Source organism: Ooceraea biroi, chromosome 3 (genome assembly GCF_003672135.1).
Source record: "Ooceraea biroi isolate clonal line C1 chromosome 3, Obir_v5.4, whole genome shotgun sequence".
Lineage (NCBI taxonomy): Eukaryota > Metazoa > Arthropoda > Insecta > Hymenoptera > Formicidae > Ooceraea > Ooceraea biroi.
This window is the reverse complement of record NC_039508.1, coordinates 10,253,586-10,272,526: the sequence shown is the minus strand read 5'-3', so window position 1 is coordinate 10,272,526 and position 18,941 is coordinate 10,253,586. Positions and strand designations below refer to the sequence as shown.

At 48.9% G+C, this 18,941-nt stretch overlaps 1 protein-coding gene across 1 annotated transcript; it reads left to right on the top strand.

The window, feature by feature from the left end:
- The first annotated feature begins 1,013 nt into the window (after positions 1-1,013).
- On the top strand, positions 1,014-18,930 carry LOC105276880 (serine/threonine-protein kinase PLK1). The gene is made up of 8 exons (XM_011334865.3): positions 1,014-2,903; positions 11,935-12,039; positions 12,112-12,228; positions 13,710-13,924; positions 14,309-14,738; positions 14,812-15,284; positions 15,353-15,486; positions 15,741-18,930. Exons 1-8 carry the CDS (start codon positions 2,127-2,129, stop codon positions 16,082-16,084), a joined length of 2,595 nt encoding a protein of 864 aa, XP_011333167.1. The 5' UTR covers positions 1,014-2,126; the 3' UTR covers positions 16,085-18,930.
- Positions 18,931-18,941: the final 11 nt, after the last annotated feature.

The window sequence follows — 18,941 nt, the reverse complement described above, 5'->3', positions numbered from 1 at the left end:
CTTCACTGTTTTGCAATCTTGCTTTTGGTTAATGCCGCGAGATCTTGTCGGCTCGGTTTTATCGACACGTTGATCCCTGGCGATATTTATAAAGACGAATGGACCGTTTGACAGACGAGGGAAAAGGAGAGCGCGAGCCTGTTCTATTGTTCATTGATTTATTATCTTTAGAGCTTCCTCAATTATTCGGCAACCGGAAGGTTCATCTACGTTTAGTCAGGTAATTTCTATTCTCGTTGCGGCAAAGCGAGTCGAGTGCGCGTATGTGCAGCACCATTCGCGTTTCCTTTGTGCACACTGCTAGAAACAATGCGCTTTCTCACGGTGCGCCGTTGCGCAGAATTCTCGATGGCGTTTAGCGTTTACCGCCACTTACTTGCATACGACTTCGGCGAGCGCAAGTGGCGTAAGTGCACAGGCAGCGTTCCACTCCCTTTTTCCTACGCCGTACGCGATATTTGTGTATCTTAATGAACCGCGCGGGAGAGACACTCGCCCTCGCTCGCGTATCGCTCGCGCGAAAATGCAGCGCAATGTCCTTGATGCGCGGATATCGCCGATGCGACGTTTTGCATATCGTGCGAAAATGACGGCGCAATGACGTTACTCCCGTCGTTGACATCGTCTTCTTATCTAACATTACGCATTCCGCAGGCGGTAGTCCTATCCGTTTCTTCGCGAGGGTACGCTGCGTTGTGCGTCGCGCCGTTTACTCGGCCCGACGTCCAGGAATCCGCCAATAAAACGGAAACGCGGAACCCGCGTTGGAATTTATTTGCGATCCTTAACCGGGCGGGGTGTCTGCGAACTGTTACAGCGCTCGGCTATCTTTGGATATCGATTGCATCCCATGCGACGGAGAAAGAAATTGACGAGACTCTTGATTCACGCGATCTGCGTTCGACAGCGTCGTACGTTCCTGACGTTTGCGCGCGGTGGGGGCAGAAGGAGCGGAGAACGAGGGTGTCGGTCGTCGGGTCGGCACGGCGTCGAACAGTGGCGAGCGGACTCGTACACCAGCCACGGGTCTAACGAGTTCGCGTGCACTCGCGGAGGGGCCTCGGATCGGATCGTCAAAGTGCTCGCGGGCAAACTCGAAGAATCGCGAAGGAACTCGCAGCCTGAGAGACCTGATTATCGTCGTAGGGACATCCCCGAGGGACGCGAAGGGGTTCGACGTTGCAGTGCTAAAGAATTTCGTCGAACCGTCGAAGTGATCGCAAAAGAGTGGCGCAAAAGTTCGGATCGCGAAGCACTCGTCAGAGCACTCGGCTTGTTGCGAGGCAGCGACTAGCATCGCGAGGGAACACGCGTTTCCTGGTGAAGCGATCGGCTCGATAGCACCCAGCGCAGCAGTGGTGACCTCGAATCTCCCACGAGGGCCAAAGTCTGAAGGGCGGATGCGATCGGACGGGCGCCAGCTATTGAGCGGCCTCGCGAGAATGCACGTGCGTCGCGGCGCTCACCGGGGGTAGGAGACGTTCCGCACCGGAAACAAATGTGACATCTCCGATTTGGTGGCGGTAGCGAATTCGGAACAAGAAGCAGGGGATGAATTCTGCGACGTCCAGCAACATTTTCGTTGCTGCGTTGTCATCTGCTCACGTTGATGCTGGATATTCTCTTCCTCTGAATTTTCCATTTCGGGAATCAACGATAAAAATTCGAACGTTATTTTTGTCGTTGCTTGATGTATTAATGGCGCATATAGAAACGCTTCGTTGAAACGGTTATAACAGCGCCATTATATACGTCTATAAAAGTTTAATCATCACTATGATTATTAGATCCGAGCCGAGATACGATGCCGAACACGTGTATTAACTTGGCGCGCCATGACGTCGTTAACGCCTGAGGAAATCTGGAATCGTTCTACGGTCGTCCGTATCGTCTCATCGATCTAGATATGACGACACCGAGGACATTTCTGGATGCGAGAAATATCAAATTAGCCTGTGCACCGCTGACGACATTCTCCCATCAAGCCGGATATGACGGCAACGCATCAAAACGTCGATCCCTTCCGCGAAAGTTTCGAATCGCCGATGTCCCTTCGTCGAGTCGATGACGACGCGGAGTGATTCCACGAGTTCTACGAGCAGGAAGATTCACAGGCTCTCGCCGTGATGTTGCCGCCGAGCGTGATCGACGTGCAGGGCTCGACGCCGCGTGACTTGCTGATGAGCAGCCGCGGTCTACTGTCGGAGACGATGTACGCCGAGCTGCGGCCGGTCGACGCGGCGACGTGCCGCGTCGCGATGTGTCACGACGAGTTCGACGAGACCATCCGCACCGTCTCGGAGCCGGAATGCTCGAAGCGAAGGATCGAGTCGGCTGGGACCGGAAGCACCAGGTCCGTACCGGACGGCCGGCCGCGTCAGGGCTTCTCCAAGGGCTCCGCCTCTCTGCAGAGCCTGGTTCGCCGAAGAAGCCGCAGGCATGGCGGCAGCGGCGGCGGCGGTGGCTCGTCCCTACCTTTAGAGGTCGAGCTGTGCACGAGGCAGGTCGTCTACCCCGTTTCCTCGGACTTTGCCAAGGACCTCGGCGGTGCTGCGGTGTTTCGGAACGACGAGGAGGCGCAGACCGCGACACCGACCTCGACACTCGTCTACGCGGCCTCCTCGGCGCAACCTTCAACCTCGCGGGGTGACAACAACGGTGTCCAAGACGTCTCTTCGTCGGCCAGCAACGTCGTCGCCATCACCAACACCGGCAGCAACACTAGCCCGACGATCGCAGCTGGCCGCTTTGGAAACGCGACGGTCTCGTTGCTGCGGACGAGCGGCATCGCGAAGCCGGGACCGTCCACGTCTTCCTCCTGGAACAATTCCGAGCAGGAGAATGAGTACGTCGTCGATCCTGTACAGGGCAACGCTTACTACAAGGGGCAGTTTCTGGGAAAGGTAGGCATACGCAAATTTCTCTCTCGATTATTTAAGCCATTTCCCATTTACGACCAGCGATTGCGAAGAGATTTATATATAAGAAACGAGCGTCTCAAAAAATTTCACGAGCCATTCTCGATAAGTAAATATCTCTGATGCGTTGTCGACTTGGCGGTGCAAAACGCACCTGTCGTTGTTGGCGCGTGTTGCACGTCGATCGCATTGTCGAGATCCCGTTTTTCGCGACCGGGAATGGCATTCCGCGACGTGGGAATCGCGAGGTTACGACTTGCTTAAAGCTGTCGACCTTCCCTGTGTAGTTTGATACCGTTTCACGTGTTACTCAACGTCGCGTTTACGACGCTCTTTAAAACCTGTCGCGTGAATCGTAAGCGTAAATTGGCTGGTTGCGCCTCATTGTTTCGCCAACGAACGCACTGTCGCGGCTGATTACCACCCACTGAAGGGACAAACGTGTGAGAAGAGATGGCGATCGATGGATCGCCGCGACGAATTGATCCGAGACGCAAAATCGCGGATGCGATTATCTGGCTGCATTTATCGTCGCAAGTTTCAGCAATTTGTTGCTTCGAATTATATTTTAATCCGCCATTGTATAGTCGCATAAGTCTGTCCACAACCGCGATACGAATACGCAAATCCGCCGGATTAAACTGCTCACGTAGCTACGCGCGTAGCTACGCGATCGCGCATACCGAGAAAGCTATCCGGGCGACTTAATTTTCGCACAGTCAGCTCGGATCCAACTGAGGCGCTTCCTGGAGTAAATAATGCATAGCCGAGTAATGCGAGATGAGTTCGCGATACCGGGCTGAATCGCGCGTATTGTCCACGCGAGGTAATTCGCTCGGAATCGCGAAGGAAAGATCGCGTGAGCTGCGCGGGCGCGAATTAAAATTTTTCATTAAGGACGTGGGCGCAGCTCCGTTCCGCAGAGCCCGCTGCGTGGGCGGTGAGTCACACGATGCTCATTTTCGCATACCGGGAACCCTGACAACCGAATGCGAGTTCCGGCGACGTTGACGGGGTGACTTCGCTGAAGAATGATGAGGGGCTGCGCGTGAAACTCTCGACCCGGTTCCGCGAGACGTATCATCGTCGGCGAGTTCCGTCCGAGATTGTCTCTCGCAAACGTTATTCCGCACGTCTTCTGACGTGTCTCGTGTTTGCTCAGATAAAACGTGTCCGCTAACTTCCGACAGACCGCCAATTTCGCACAATATCCCGGTTTGTAAGGTCCTCGCGGACGGGCGCGGTTTCTTTGCAACGCGTCTTGCGGCATTGCCGGCAGTCGTGAGAATTGTATACGAAACGGAACAGGAATGCGAATCCGTATATAATGCGCGTAAGCGTAACACAGTTCGTACGTGGACGGCATAAAAATGAGGCATTTAAACCCGCCGGTTTTATCGACAACAAATTCCTCTTCTCCCGAAGACGGAGAGATGCGTCCGAGCGAGTCGCTGACTCTGCATCATGCATAAAACATCGACGTATACTAAGGTCAATGATTTCCTCAAGGTCGAGTTTTTTAATCGCAAGGCGTTTCGCTTTGAATCATTACAGGAATAATTAATGTTAATGAACACGTTTCTCTTTCCCTCCTTCTCTCTCTCTCACTTTTCTGAAACTAGAGATATATATTATCGATTTGCAAAACGTCAAATTCGAATGCGAAACAAGCTCGCTAATAATAATAGTTCTAATTATCCTGCTAACAGTTCTAATTGTACCTTCTGCTAATGCCAACAGAAGCAATTATTACGGTTAATTGCGGTGTTTAGAAATTACCAGTTAGATACGACGAGCGATACGTTATTTAACGCTCTTCCATTTTAACGCTTGGTAATCTCCCCCGCACATGCAACACGCATGGTAGTTACCTTCGCAAAAATGCATTAAATATTTTAGATTCATTATTAATCACTTTCCGTTAATTAATCCATATTCGATTAGCTGAGCTGAATTGAAGCTCGATGACAATTGCGAGACAGGCATGCGTAATCTTTTTCTTCGTTGCTGTATCTGACCCTTGGACGATAATTCTTCAACTTCACCGGCAACCTCCACCAAAGTCTATTATTCATCAGATTTGAATTCATTCCTTATTCATAAGGCGGTTTACTTTATTCTACAACCTGGTTACATAACAACGCGTCAGCGAGTGCCTCGAATGGTTTATTACGGTAACCTATTACTTGGATTAACGTGTGTGTTTCCTGTTTCTAGATGATGGTTTTTTTGAAACCATCACGTACACGCTTTACGAATTATCCTTCTGTCTCTACGAACTTTAATGAGTTACTTTTTTAGCGAGAAGCAGGCAGACCAGTCGCGAGATTAAAGGAAGGCAGGAGCGAGTGAATCAAAGGATCCTTCGCTCGAATTTTCAGCCGAAAAAATGTCGCATTGTCAGGTTCTCGCGCGTACACTCTGTCGCAAACGTCTCGCGTCGCCTAAGGCAGAAAATTCAAGTTATCTCATTATTATCACATCGAGTAAATTTCATTTAGCCAACACACTCGAGGCGCACCCCGGAGTGGTCTCGTTACGTCGATCTCATCGCTTCAAACTTTACCATACTTAGCTCGACCTCTGTCCAATCTCCGTTAATCGCAGCTTCCCGATCTTCGCGGGGCATTTCGTTTTACACGGACGAGGAAAACGCCAAGCCTATCGGCAGCGCACTGATGCGAGTCGACCCGCTATCGATCCGCTGTTCGCGTACAGGAAATATTGCGCGTTCTTGCGACTATCGATCGATTCAGCTGATCAATTTGCGGGGAAATTTCTGACTCGATGCCAGGAGAGCAAGTCTTTCCGATAATATTAATTTTTGATTGGATTTCTCTGCCGATGAAAGATCAGGAGGATGTAACTCGGTGCTAGAAATTGAATGAGTCGTTCATCAGAGATTTCTAGAAGAAATATTTCTCATCCACGCGAAACGATCGATCGCGATCCACGAAAGGCTGCAGCTCGCGCACGAGCAGGCTTCCACCGGCAGGAAAGATAATTTCAGAGGATGCAGTCTCAAACTGTATCCTCCTGCTCTCGAGAAAACCGGTCGTCGTTTCGTCATCCCGATTATTCGCACCCGGTCGCTCGGGCGTTACCCCGCGCCGTATCTTATGTTAGAAATCGGGCTTTCCGTTATACGCACCGCGCGGCCGATACTTTATCAAAACTCACCTCTGATATTTCCGTATTCCACCGAAGCCCCCGCTTCGACGCTATCTCGATTATTCGCAACCGGTTGTCGGTTTCTACGTTTGCACTTTAGGGATCCGCGGAGGCACGCGCAGGTAGTTCTCAATCCTCGCGTTGCGAGAATCATATGGCTGGGCGCTGAGTGAAGCTTCGTGAGCGATGCTCGCTTCAGCTCAAGCACAATGTATAATTCATATGCATCTCCTATCTCCGAATGTTGGTCAAACACCTCGGATAGGTGAATCGCATTCATGCGGCGCACAGCGGCTGCACACGCAGTTTCTTTCAGCCGAAGGTGCGAAACGCTCTTTATTGCACAATGTCGTTATCTCGATTATTTACGAGCGGTTACCGCCCTTCCCTCGTTCTCGACTTCACAGACGAAGAGCCGCTCAGGAGCTTATCTGTGCTGTCGCTGCTCACGTACAGCCGCGAATGCTTCTCTCACTCGTGTGGAACGGCGGGCTCATTCGCGATTTGTCTCTCGTTTCATTTCGCGCGAACAATGCTGGGCCCGCGAGCGATGAAGCGCTTACACACGTGCGGTTTCTGCACTATGCGATTTCCGGCAGCCGCGCGATATTCGATATCAACCCTCCCAGGCGCGAGGAGCAGCAAATTTTCCGTGTTTCCGGGGAAAACGAGTGTATCGTCGACAATACGCGTACCACCGGCGCGTTCAGCTTCGTGCGACAGACGAATCCGCTTCATCCGGCCGCGTCGTCGCCGCCGGATCGTGGGAAATGACGAGCGGCGATTTTTCTCGCTTCGCGAGAGCCGTGAACCGTGGAGAACGCGCGACAGAAGGAGTGCGCGAAACGTCGTCCGCGGTTTTTCCAGAAGCGGTCGTGACGAATTACAGTGCGCGCGCGGTTGTCCGCTTCGCTGATCCGCCGCGCGCGTTTAGTTCTAAGGCACGCATCACGCGTGTTCCTCCTAATAGGTACGCAGCGCGCGCCCTTCGTGCTTGCGCGCATACACGCACACACGCACACATTCAAGTCATTGACATCCCGCCGCCTTTCACTGATTAGCTCGTGGTTGCGTGTCGCGATGCAACCGTGTGAGGATGAGGCTCAACGGATGCGGCTCTTCCTCTCTCGTCTCTGTCTGCCCGTCTTGGCTTGCTTGCCCATTCTGGATCGCCTTGCTTTTTTAGCTTCGCGGGATCGTTCGCCGCTCACAAAGTATAAATATACGCGGCTGATTAACCACACGCGATTTCATCATTGACCACCGCGGATCTAACGGCGATTCCCGGCTGATGAGGCTGAAATGAGTCGATCGCCTTAATCCTTTCGATAAGCGCCGATTAATCCGCTTTCTCTCTTGTATAACGCGCGTTTATCGCGAGTTATTTTACGCAGGCGAACCTTGACGCGAATAAAACCGACGATAAAAATGCTAGAGAGATACTGACGCGAGCTACTTTCCGTGATAAGAGCGCTTATTATATGAGGCTGATCTTGCGCGCGCGGATGCTGCTCTTTACGTCATGCCGCATCCGTGGCAGTTAATTGCACGGCGCGCACGGCTAATTCGCATTCACGAGAAGAGCGTAAGAGCGTAGGCCACATTGTAATACGCTCCCTTTGGCTACTCGGCTTTCAAGCAGAATCTTCGTATCAGTGCTATGCGTTTCTCCCTCGAATTTCAGCGCAGCTCTGCACGCGACGTCGCGCGATGTCTCGAGGGAAAAAACGCGTTCGATAAGCGTTGGCCTCTTAAATGGAGCGTGTCATTTGTCAATAATTACCAGCGAGAGAGAAGAGAGCGATCGACCTCGTTGCGAACGTGCAATTAATGTCAATATCTAGTCGGCAATTAAGCTGCGATGCCTTTAAGATGCCTTTTTGCTCGCCGCGTTATTGCTTCGCTGCTATAACCACACGTGCATGTTTACAGAATGTCTCCAAGAAGATGTTCAGGTCCATCAGATGAGCCACGTGTGTTTGATGATCTCTTTGCGTGGCGCCTGCGTGACCTGAATCAAATTTACCTTTCGGCGAGCGTATCGACGAGTTTATCGCGCGATTATGAGCTTCCTGAGCTGTCTGTGCAAATCGGCGAATACGCAATCGCGAGGGGCACGAGACGTTATTGACTTTTACAAATCTGATTTATTTTTACGTGACCTATATACCCGGTGGACACACAGAAGGCAGACGCTCGTTCAAATCTCGTTTAATTCTTGCACGGCGAATTAAAAGTATCGCGAGCGGAAAAATGATGAAACTGGAGCGAGGCAAGGCGATTATTTCCTCGAGTTTTGCTGCGCCGATCTTTGACTCTTGTAGTTTGCCCCGTGAATGCGAGTAGGGTCTGGTTTCCTACGGTTCCTCGATGTAACGCGAGGGGATTTACGGAATGTATGCTTACGGACCTCACCTTCCGCGTGCATGTACATGCGTTTCTGTTGAAAACTCTGTGGCGGCAGGTAGATTTTTCTTCGTTGGATAATGTGCTCCCTCGCACAAAGCATCGGGATCTCGCGGGTCGACGAGAACGGTATTTCCCTACCCGGTTTCCTCCGCTTTTCTATACTATTCTGGTTATTCTGAAAGGCCGCGATAAATGGCAAAGCGTTTTACGTTCCACATCCCGTATTTCTCGACCTCGCCCTTCAACATATCGACGATTCAACGGTCCACTTATCTTTATAACGAAGATACACAACAAGATTGTTGTGTGTGTGTGTGTCTGTCGTCATTTTTTATTATTATATCTTTTGTTATCCTCTGCACAAAGCAGGAATTGTAGAAAATTTATTTTGGATTCTATTTTCGATTGTTTCGCTCTTGCTGTACATTCGAGGCGGTTTGATTCGCCCCGATGTCATTACGAGCGAATGTCTCAGGGTTGAATTTCGTTTGATCGATACACTCTCAGCATTTTGTACGCACGTATCGTGCGGTCTCGCTCAGACCTACATCTAATTAAAACTTGAAGGCAAGTCCGATTTAGAAACTCACTTGGTTGCATAAAGTATAGCGGAATGCATAACGAAAGGTTCTCTTATTGACCGCCGTTATATTTTCTAGGATCGAAGTGCCTTGGGACTGTGATGTAATCCCGAAAGCCTTTTGAAGTCGGCTTAACTGGGGTTAAAGAAGCTGCTGGCATCGCGAATTACCACGTCGAATTAGAGCTGTTAGAGTGCCGAGCATCGTCGGGGACGAGACACTCGTGGAGCGGGCGAGTGGGTTGCCACGTGCCGTCGGTTTCCGCGCGCGCGTCATCGTTTAATCTGAATAAAACCTCCCTTCTCTGGCACCACTATTATTAACGTTATCGGAGAAGCGACGCATCACGGACCCTTCAGCGATCGCTTTATAGTAGCAATTATGTCAAACGACTATACGTGTATATTCCCGGCACAAAAAGACAGAAAAAGAGAGAGAGTAAAACGAATCGATATTATCGAGCGAGGAATGCCGCCACTGCGGTTGATAAGCCGCCAAGATTAATGAAAGGTCAAGACCTCGTTTGGAATGCCACGAAGAAGAGGAGGAAGCGCATCGCGCGGTTCCCAAAATCTGGACATTGTTGGACGAATATGTCGAGAACATGTTCGTACTTGAATCAATTATACTCGTTCCTCTTCTACTCGTCTAATTAGGACGAAAGTCTTCAGTTCTGTGCGGAAGAGACTCTCGTTTCTCGAGAAATGAAATTTTCACGCGGACAAAGCGGCTGTAGACACCTGCACGAACCAGTTGAGCAGCGCATTGTGCTCGCTTGGCGCGTCCTCCGTCCGCTTCGCACCCGGACGGGAAATTCCGCGACAGACGGACGGTGAAGCCCGCGCTCGTCGCTCGAAATTGCGCGAGCGCATGCCATTATGTCGACTGCAAGAAGTGAATGGCTCGTGAATGGAATTATTTCTCTGGAATCGAATCGATGACGCACTGCATGCCGCAAAAACCGGTCGGCGCGGCGCAGCGCGGACTCGCTTATTTTCTCCGTCGCGCGCACGGAGACGACGGACGGCGACGGTGTCGAGGAGAAGCGCGCCGTCCGACGAACGCCTGAAGGCCCGTTCCATCGTCCCCGACGGCCAATGAGACTCGTTAAACGGACAGCGGAGACGCGACAGCCCCGAGACTCTTGACAAGTTGACCGCCGGGGAAATCAAGCGAAGCTAACGGATCCCGCCGTTCCTCTCCGCTCGCGCGCCAAGGAGTCAACACCAGCGAAAGCGCATCCCGTCGTATCGGGAAACTGACGCTCGCATATTAATAGACCCCCTGAATTATGGCGTCGATTAATAATGCCCCCTTTATTAGCCGCTCGATTACTTGTAATTCATGATTCTCGAGTACTATGAATATCTAGTGGAAGCTGAAGGAGGACGTGCTCCTCTCTGTCCGTTGATGCTGAGCAATCGATGTACTACCCCGTGCTCGGCACGTTCCAAGTCTCGAGGGCGTAAAAGGTGCCAGAGGCGGCGAAGGAGGACCCGATTACACGATGAAAAGCGTGCAAACGGTCGGAGGTTCGGCATGCCCTTCGTTCGGCGGACGCCGGAACCATGCTAATTTCCAAAGAAACGCGTAATACGCGGTGCGGCGGTACCACGAAGAACGGAACGCAAAACGGGGACAAGGCTCTCGAAAAGTTTTTGTCAACAGTCCATTTAATCGCGCGTACACGCGCTTTGTGCACACGCGGGGAATGTATTTTTAGTCACCGGCGGCGGTATTTAAAAATAAACGAACCGCTTCGCCATATAATCGTGCGGGTTCTCTTCGTGGCGCACACTCGCTCGCACGCTCGTCGTGCACTCCAGGTATTCACGACGGGTCATCGCCGAAACATCGCAAGGACGATGGGGAACGAAGGGGTGCATGTGATACTCGGGGTACTCGGCGCTCGTCTAACGGGACACCTGGTCCTGTGTCTTTGCGCGTTTAACGCTACGACGGCTTCTCCGATTTTCACTCGGATCCGAGGATCCAAGGATCGCACGGATGATGCATTATCTGTCCCGGTACCATTATAAATGCGGAGTACGCTAAATGTGCACGGTAATTCCGATCGCGTGACGTTGTCGTCGCGACAAGTCGTTACGCGTTTTCGTAACGACGTGGGATATTTTCGAGCGACTCATTCTGGCAGTGAGCCCGTCGAGATGCCCTTCCCCGACGTGAAATCACGCGTTTTCGCATACCCGCGCGAGAACGCATCGCAAGAATGCTCTTCTCGAACTTTTCCGGAAAGCAAATGGAACGCGAACTTGGTGATTTACGATTTTTTTTGTTGGTGATTCTGTTAGTTTTAGGCGTCCACGACATTGCATACGAACTGCTATGAAATTGGGAGCATTACTTTTAGTCGGCTGTGTCCTTTTTTGCTATACATTATGATTCAGTAGGCATTTCTTGGTGATGGCATATAGTCTCTCTCATACTCATTATACCATTTAAGAGTCTCTCATGATCACCAAAAGTCACGAAGAAGCCACGGCGTCCCATGAAAAGAACTTCACTTCACTTTCTTCTCCTTGGACTGTGGCAATAAACGATAATTTCAGAAGATTAATTCAAGCCCGAGAACGGTCGTGAAAACCTTTCACTGCGGCGATCGACGGATGATGATCGAGGAGAAATTCCTAGAATCTAGTTTGAGATTCTACGACTTGGAAGAGGGACTCGCTCCTTTTATTCGTCTTCGGAGACGGGTCGCGCTGTCGCGTCGGGCACACCGACGAAAGTTGTGCCGTCCCACTTGCGTTACCTGATCCTTTCAGCATCGAATCTTTGTTGCCTCGAGTCATGAATTCGCGTTATTGTTAATGTTTCGTTTCCTGTTTTTTCAGGGTGGCTTCGCGAGGGTCTACCTAATGACCGACGTCAGTAACGGGAGCCAGTACGCGTGCAAGATTATCCCGAAGAATCGGATGCAGAAGATCCACATGCAAAAGGTGGGTATTTATCGGAAAAAAACGCGCATACCTATATTTACCACGCTGAATAAACGTCCACCTTGTCCGTAGATCGCGCGTGAGATCATGATCCACAAAGAGCTGAATCACGTGAACGTCGTCAAGATGCATCACTACTTTGAGGACAATCTCCACGTGTACATGCTCCTAGAGGCCTGCCCACGAAAGGTATCGTATGTCGCCTGTACTTACCTTGCCAGTTTGTTATTCCTTACGACACGTTCTAGCTGTTCACGCACGGGAAAAATTTCGCAACTCCACCTACTTCGCTTTTACGACGATATCTACATCAGTAGACACTTGCAAGTTGGAAATTAAACCGTTAGCAGACATTGATATTTGGAACTCACTTGTAAAAAATACTTATATTATTTTGCTGTATTTATTTGTCGACTGGATTACATATTTTTAACTATTTTTATTTGCCATTTTCGCAAGTCGCTCGCAGAGTCCATCCTATTTCAATTTCGCGCAGTGCAACACCTGTGCAACGCTTAAATCGGTACGATGTTGAAATCATTCTGCTCGCCGTCCCTCGGATAAACAATTATAGGTCTATTGTACCTGTCTGCGAGCGGCCAGGCCGCATATTTTCATCCCGCCGGAAAGAGAGCGGCACTTGCACTCTTCATGGCTGATCTACCGACCTGTTTGTACCGTTAGGATGCGAGGCATCGACTAATAATCGTCCGATTATCTTCACTGTCCCGCTCAATCGCCTTCGTAGACATAAGACTCATTTCCGTCCGTTGTTTTATTACGAATTGATTATTCGAGTCATCACAATCGCGCAAGAAAAGCCTCTAGTGTGTCAGAAGTTCTTAAGACACATAAACGTAAAAATATCCGTAGCGAAAGCTGCATAAAAGAAATTGAACGCCACAAATCCGAGAATCGCATAAAAAGTATTGAGATGCTTAAAAGTCACTTGTGAAATCTCATTTAATGGGAGAAATTTTTCGAGGTTCCGTTGTTGCGTTCGCAAAACGGTCGTAAAATCCAGTCGCTTCGTCTCATTTCATCGTGCAACGTTCGTCGCGTGATAGAAGTAACATCGTTATCTTCGACGATCGTGCGTGCGAATTTTATTAGCGAAATTTCCCTTCCCGCGCGGATTCCCTCGTTTTTTTTCTCACAGAACGATTCGCTTCGCCAGTTTATCGTAAATCAGGAATGGCGAGAGATGCTGGTGTAGGTTTCTGAATCACGTTCGCGATCGCGGATAAGATGATCTCGTGAAACAACGCGCAGGTAAAACGGGACAACCGAAATCTTCTCAAAAGATGCAGAAGATACACGTGCATTCCGGCCGAGCGTCTTCCTATATCAGGAAACTCTTCCCACTTTGATCGTTTGCTCTCTTTTGAGAAGAGCCACAGGTGGCCCTTGTACGGTTTCCCATGGTATAAAGTTGCTTTTATAAAATTTCGCGACGGGTAGCGTAAACTTTGCGTTCACGTAGAAATTACATGATGCGTTATTATAGCGGTAAAAATAATCGATTACACACACGAAAGATACAAGTTACATCAGAAGAGAATCATCCTGATGCTCACTGCTTTTCAGTCGCTATTTTTTATGCGTTACTAATGCGCAAAGTGTTAAACTTCCCGGATGTAAAAGTACCATCTTCTTTTCTTCTTCATCAGAGCTTGATGCACGTACTGAAGTACCGTGGTAAAGTCACAGAACCGGAAGCACGTTACTACATGAAGCAAATGGTGACCGGCGTCGCGTACATCCACTCGCAGAAAGTCGTTCATCGGGACCTGAAACCGGGCAACATGTTCCTGTCGGACCGGATGATTGTCAAGATTGGCGACTTTGGATTGGCGACCAGGCCCGACGGTCAACGTAGACGAGTGTAAGGCTCATTTAGTTTGCGTAGTTAGAAAGATCAAACACATTTTCTTTGCATTAGAAATTCCTCTATTAAATCCGTAAACACAAAGAATCGAAAATTCATGTAAGAAATTGTAAGCAAGAAACGCAACTCAATGTTGTTTCAGCGAGGAGCACAAATAATCAGATATTTTACAGTCTTGCTTCTCGTTAGTTTTAATTGTATCAGCCTTTCCGGCTCAGTTACCCTCGTTGTGGTACAGAAAAACACACAAACGGACGAGATCCCTTTTCCGGCGCCCTAACAATCGCGCTTGCTTGCTTGCTTTGACGGATGTGCCCGTCTAAATACAGGCCCGGCATCGACAACGAGACATCACGTGTAGTCGATCGTTTGCATTCGCAGGACGATATGCGGCACGCCAAACTACATCGCTCCGGAAGTGTTGTACAAGCAGGCGTACAGTTACGAGGCGGATGTTTGGGCGCTCGGCTGCATATTGTATGCCCTGCTGGTGGGGCAACCACCTTTCGATACTGCCACACTCAAGGAGACCTACGCTAGGATCTGCAACAATCATTATCGCGAGGTGGACGACAGTATTGCGAGCAGGAGCGGGCAGGATCTGATCAGGTGGCTGTTGCAATCCAATCCCGAGCTGCGACCGAGTCTGGAGAGAGTGAAGGAGCACGCTTATCTGACCAAGGAGTACGTGCCGGTGTCCTTGCCCCACACTTGCTGTTACCAGATGCCACCGGCGACGATCATCGAGCCACCCTCGTCGCCGTCCTCGGTCTCCACCGTCGCCAGGAATCAGGAAAGCAACAAGGTGCAGGTGAGCGATGTTGAATCATGTTGGAGCATATTTTCAAGTGCAGAGGAAATATTACACTTTTGATGAATTTCAGATGTGGCAGCAGAGTCTCGTTCACCCGGACGTCTCATCCCTGCGTTACCAGCCGATTCAACCGCAGCAACAGCAGCAGCAATCGCAACAGTATCCGCATCTGCTGAATCGCTCGCACAAGAGCTTGCAGAAAGAATTGCAGAAAGAGTCAAAGGTCTCGAGTTGGCTCGTCAGGAAACTGCCCAAGCTGCCTCGATTCCGGCAACGGCTCAGCAGCGTGCTCTGCCCGGATCACAAAAAGACCGGTCTCGTGGCGCAAAGCGTGCAGATGCATCGCGCTCTGGAGGCATGCGTGACGGAGATGAAGCGGAACAACGCGTGTAACCCGCCGACCGTGGACGACATCGTGCCGCTCTTCGTTACTAAATGGATCGATTATTCGAACAAGTATGGGCTGGGTTTTCAGCTATCCGACAGGTCGGTCGGCGTTCTTTTCAATGACAACACGAAGATCAGTTACACTCACGATAGAAGGTGAGCATCGGAAGGGATGAAAATTTCGAAAAGCAATATAGGTAGCTAAGTAAATCGTTACGTTACAGAAGAGTGGAGTACATCACAACGGATGATGAGATAACGCGTTATCATCGAGAACGAGACGTGCCAGTGCCGTTGCAAAAGAAGCTCGAGTTGCTCCGTCATTTTACCGAGTACATGGACGATTTTTTGACGGAAGGTGAGTTCTCTATCATTTTATCTTGAAAGATTTGTCTCGGAGTTTATTTTACATATATACAGAGCTTTTAATTCCTTAATTGAAAAGGAGTTTACACGATTCCTGTTTGCGGAGCCACGGTTTATGGCCCGAATGTTTTATTGCCCGAGACAACAATGAGAGAATGTGGCGTAATTAGTTGACTCATTAGAACGGCGCGGTCTAAAGGCTAATGAGCAAAACTGTTAATGTAATGCTTAATGTGTGCCGTCTAGGTGGTGAGCTTAAAAAATATCGTGCGCCGCCGAGACAGTCAAAGAACGCTTGCGTGCCGCGAATGAGGCGGTGGCTGCGTACGGACAAGGCCATCGTGATGGAGTTAACGGTACCCCTCCTTCAAGTGAACTTCTTCGTGGATCACACGAAGATGGTGGTGTCACAGGAGTCCGTGGGTAGGGGTTACTTGATCACTTACATCGACACGGGCCGACACGCGTCCTCTTATTGGCTGAACGACCTGCGTGACCTCGGCTGCACCTCGGATCTCTACGAGCGCCTCTACTACGTCTGCAAAGTGACCCGCGAGTTCGCCGAGCTGGACAATAATACGATCGCTTGACCCGCAGCGAATTCTCAAAAGACATAAAAACTTTGAGGCTTTCGCGGTAGTTACTACTAGCAGTTCTGGTTTTCAGGTTGAAGCTGCTTTCTTTTCTCGGTCACTTTGGTTCCTCAGAAAACATGTTGCGATTCCTCCAGAATCTGCGAAAAGTTAGCGAGATTTCCCAGCGAGATCCTAATCTTGCCCAGGCGATTATTCATAAAAGTTGACAGTGGTAAAATTTCTCGAATCGATAATTCATTACTAATTATTAATTCTTGACGACTAAAGTTGCGTAAAAAATGTAACTACCACGATTAATGGAAGGATCCCCTTACCGAGCTTAAGGGCTAAGGAAGTAGCGGCAATGCGAGTACGTCACGATACGTACCGTTACGCGCATTTCACGGGAGGTCGTAAATAAGAGTGTCGCGCGTGCAAGTTCGCGAGAAGGCGTGTCGCGCGCGGATAAAAGCCGTGGTGCGAATACTCACGTTGATTTATGAACCTGCGCCGTTTCCACGAAATCCAAGAAAGATCACTCGCAAAATGGAGAACGCTCGTAAATGGAGAACATTACTTTGTAGTGCGCGATGCTGACTCGGTAAGTTATCCGTTCTCACCGTACGTAAACAAGTTGTGATATATGTTGCGTTTTACATCCTATGAAAATATAAATTGATCTATATAGCGTAATGTAATCGAGTTTACGGGGATTTTTTTATTCGTACATTATGTACGAAAAAAAATTAAATTCTGTCGCGCGACAGAAGTCTAATTAAATTAAACGAGTTTGATCGCTCAACCGCGAGAACGTTATAGCTGCACTTAAAATTAAACCAAAAGCAATGCACCATTTTCCCTCACACTTCACAGCGGCATTTTTACGCAGATTTCCTTGCACGAAAAATGATCCAACGGACGCGTGAAATTATCAGTGTGATATACAAACACCGTGATCGATTATCGCAAGATACGTATTCAGTGGCCATCCCTCATCGCGAACTACGAGACGGTCACAACTTGAGAAAAGTGTCAACTACATTACTACTACCTCTGTTGAATAGATAGCACAGGTAGCCGCTAGTATATTTATTTTTCATGACGCGGATCTCCCAATGCCTGTATCGCGTGATTGATATTCGATAGTTTAGCTTCGTCGGATAAATCGAGGTATAGTTTTCGTACATTTGATCGTGTGTCATGTGACGTCTGGAACAATAGACATATTTCCGTAGTCTCTCCTCAGAGCAGTATAGCTCAGGAAAAGGGAGAAAAAGCTCTTCTTCCGCTAAAAACACGCCGTTATCGAAGTCTTTTCACTTTATTGTTAAGACACTGGTTGTTGTATCGAATTGTGTGGGCAGGTCGATGCGTTGTATATACGTAATAAAAGAAGAATCTCCATGTGTCTTTTTGATACGATTTGCCATCGAGCGGTTGAGACCAGCTCGAGATGTTCTCGTTATATTATTCGGTGCGAGGGCACAGAGGGTGCCTCGGAAAATTCTTAGCGAATCCTAGTCACGCTCTTTTTCCACTTTTTTAGATGTCTAAGATGAGTGGGATCACTGCCATCGTTGTTACGCCGTGGTAACGCGTTGCTGCTGTATCCAGGCTGTTACGTTTGATAATTAATACTATTTATTAGCTGCGTTTTTACGCGTACGCTCGTTCAAAGTTTCTCGTCAAGGCGCGAAGGGTTCTGTGAGCTTTCGACGGTAATTCGTCGCATATGCGTGTGGCTGAAGACGCGTCAGGACGGGACAATTTCCTCGGCAACAAGTAACGGGCGAGTAATAAAGTTGGATAGGAAATTAAGCGTCAGCGCACGTGGGAAAAGTTGGACGTGCAAAGAAAGAGGAAGTGACGATAGAAGCAAACGCATCTTAACGCGTCTCGGCTCGTCCGTTTAGACAGGCGCGTCATGAAGCCTCACGAACTTCCACGTCTCATTCATTCATCAAGTTTTTCTTATTCATAGCGACGATGCGAACGCTTATCTCTAGCCATACGTACCATCGATGAGATTTCCAGATGACATAAAGCGTTCCCTCACGTGTATATATGTATGTGTGTGTATGTGTGGTACGCGTTCGCGTTCGTGTGTGTATCGCCGACGCGCACTATCGAAGAAATTTCTGAGCGACGTAATTATATACTTACACTCCCCGTATCGTATGCATTTTTCCGAAACGGCGCGTGCAATACTGCGTCCCGCCCGAATTGTTCCACTTCCTGTCACAGTGTACATTATTACCGCTATTGTAGTTATTACTATACTGTAATGTCTCGATAATATTATCATTGTTATTGCAATATTTTTATTACAATCATTAATATTATTTTATTACAATCATATATTTTTCACTTTATCACTCTTTACTGCTACTACCGCCATTGTTCGCTATATTATCCTCATAACAATGACTGCAATTATTTTTTTAGTACAATTATTCATTGCTACTTGCTAGAGTAGAGTGATGGCAATTATTACGGCTAGTGTCAGCCGATACGCGTGTATATTCGCGTATATACGCTGCGCCACGGGGTGAGAAAGTTTGTCATTTGCATCCAATACGACGATTTGCGTCGTCATGTAAGACGCGGTGATATTACTGTATTTTATTTTTTATCGTGGTTTTATATTTTATTACGCGCGTTTCATGCAACGAAGCAGCAATTTAACACTAAGGATCTCAGATTTGTTGCTTTATTCATCCTCCGTGAAGGAGAAGTAAAGCGTTAGATGTCTTTTTAAGCAAGTATCGGCGTTGCTCCAGTTACGGACAACGGATCGTGTAAGTTAGAGGGAGGAGAGTGTTGCTAGTGAAACGTTTAATAAAGCTACGATTTTGATAAAGTACCAAGTATG

What these genes read in the sequence shown, in the direction of transcription:
- LOC105276880 (XM_011334865.3), top strand. Translation starts at nt 2,127, where the DNA reads ATGTTGCCGCCGAGCGTGATCGACGTGCAGGGCTCGACGCCGCGTGAC. An exon ending in TAGAGGCCTGCCCACGAAAG is followed by an intron (nt 12,229 to 13,709) that starts GTATCGTATGTC and finishes CTTCTTCATCAG; the next exon opens with AGCTTGATGCACGTACTGAA. An exon ending in AGGAAAGCAACAAGGTGCAG is followed by an intron (nt 14,739 to 14,811) that starts GTGAGCGATGTT and finishes GATGAATTTCAG; the next exon opens with ATGTGGCAGCAGAGTCTCGT.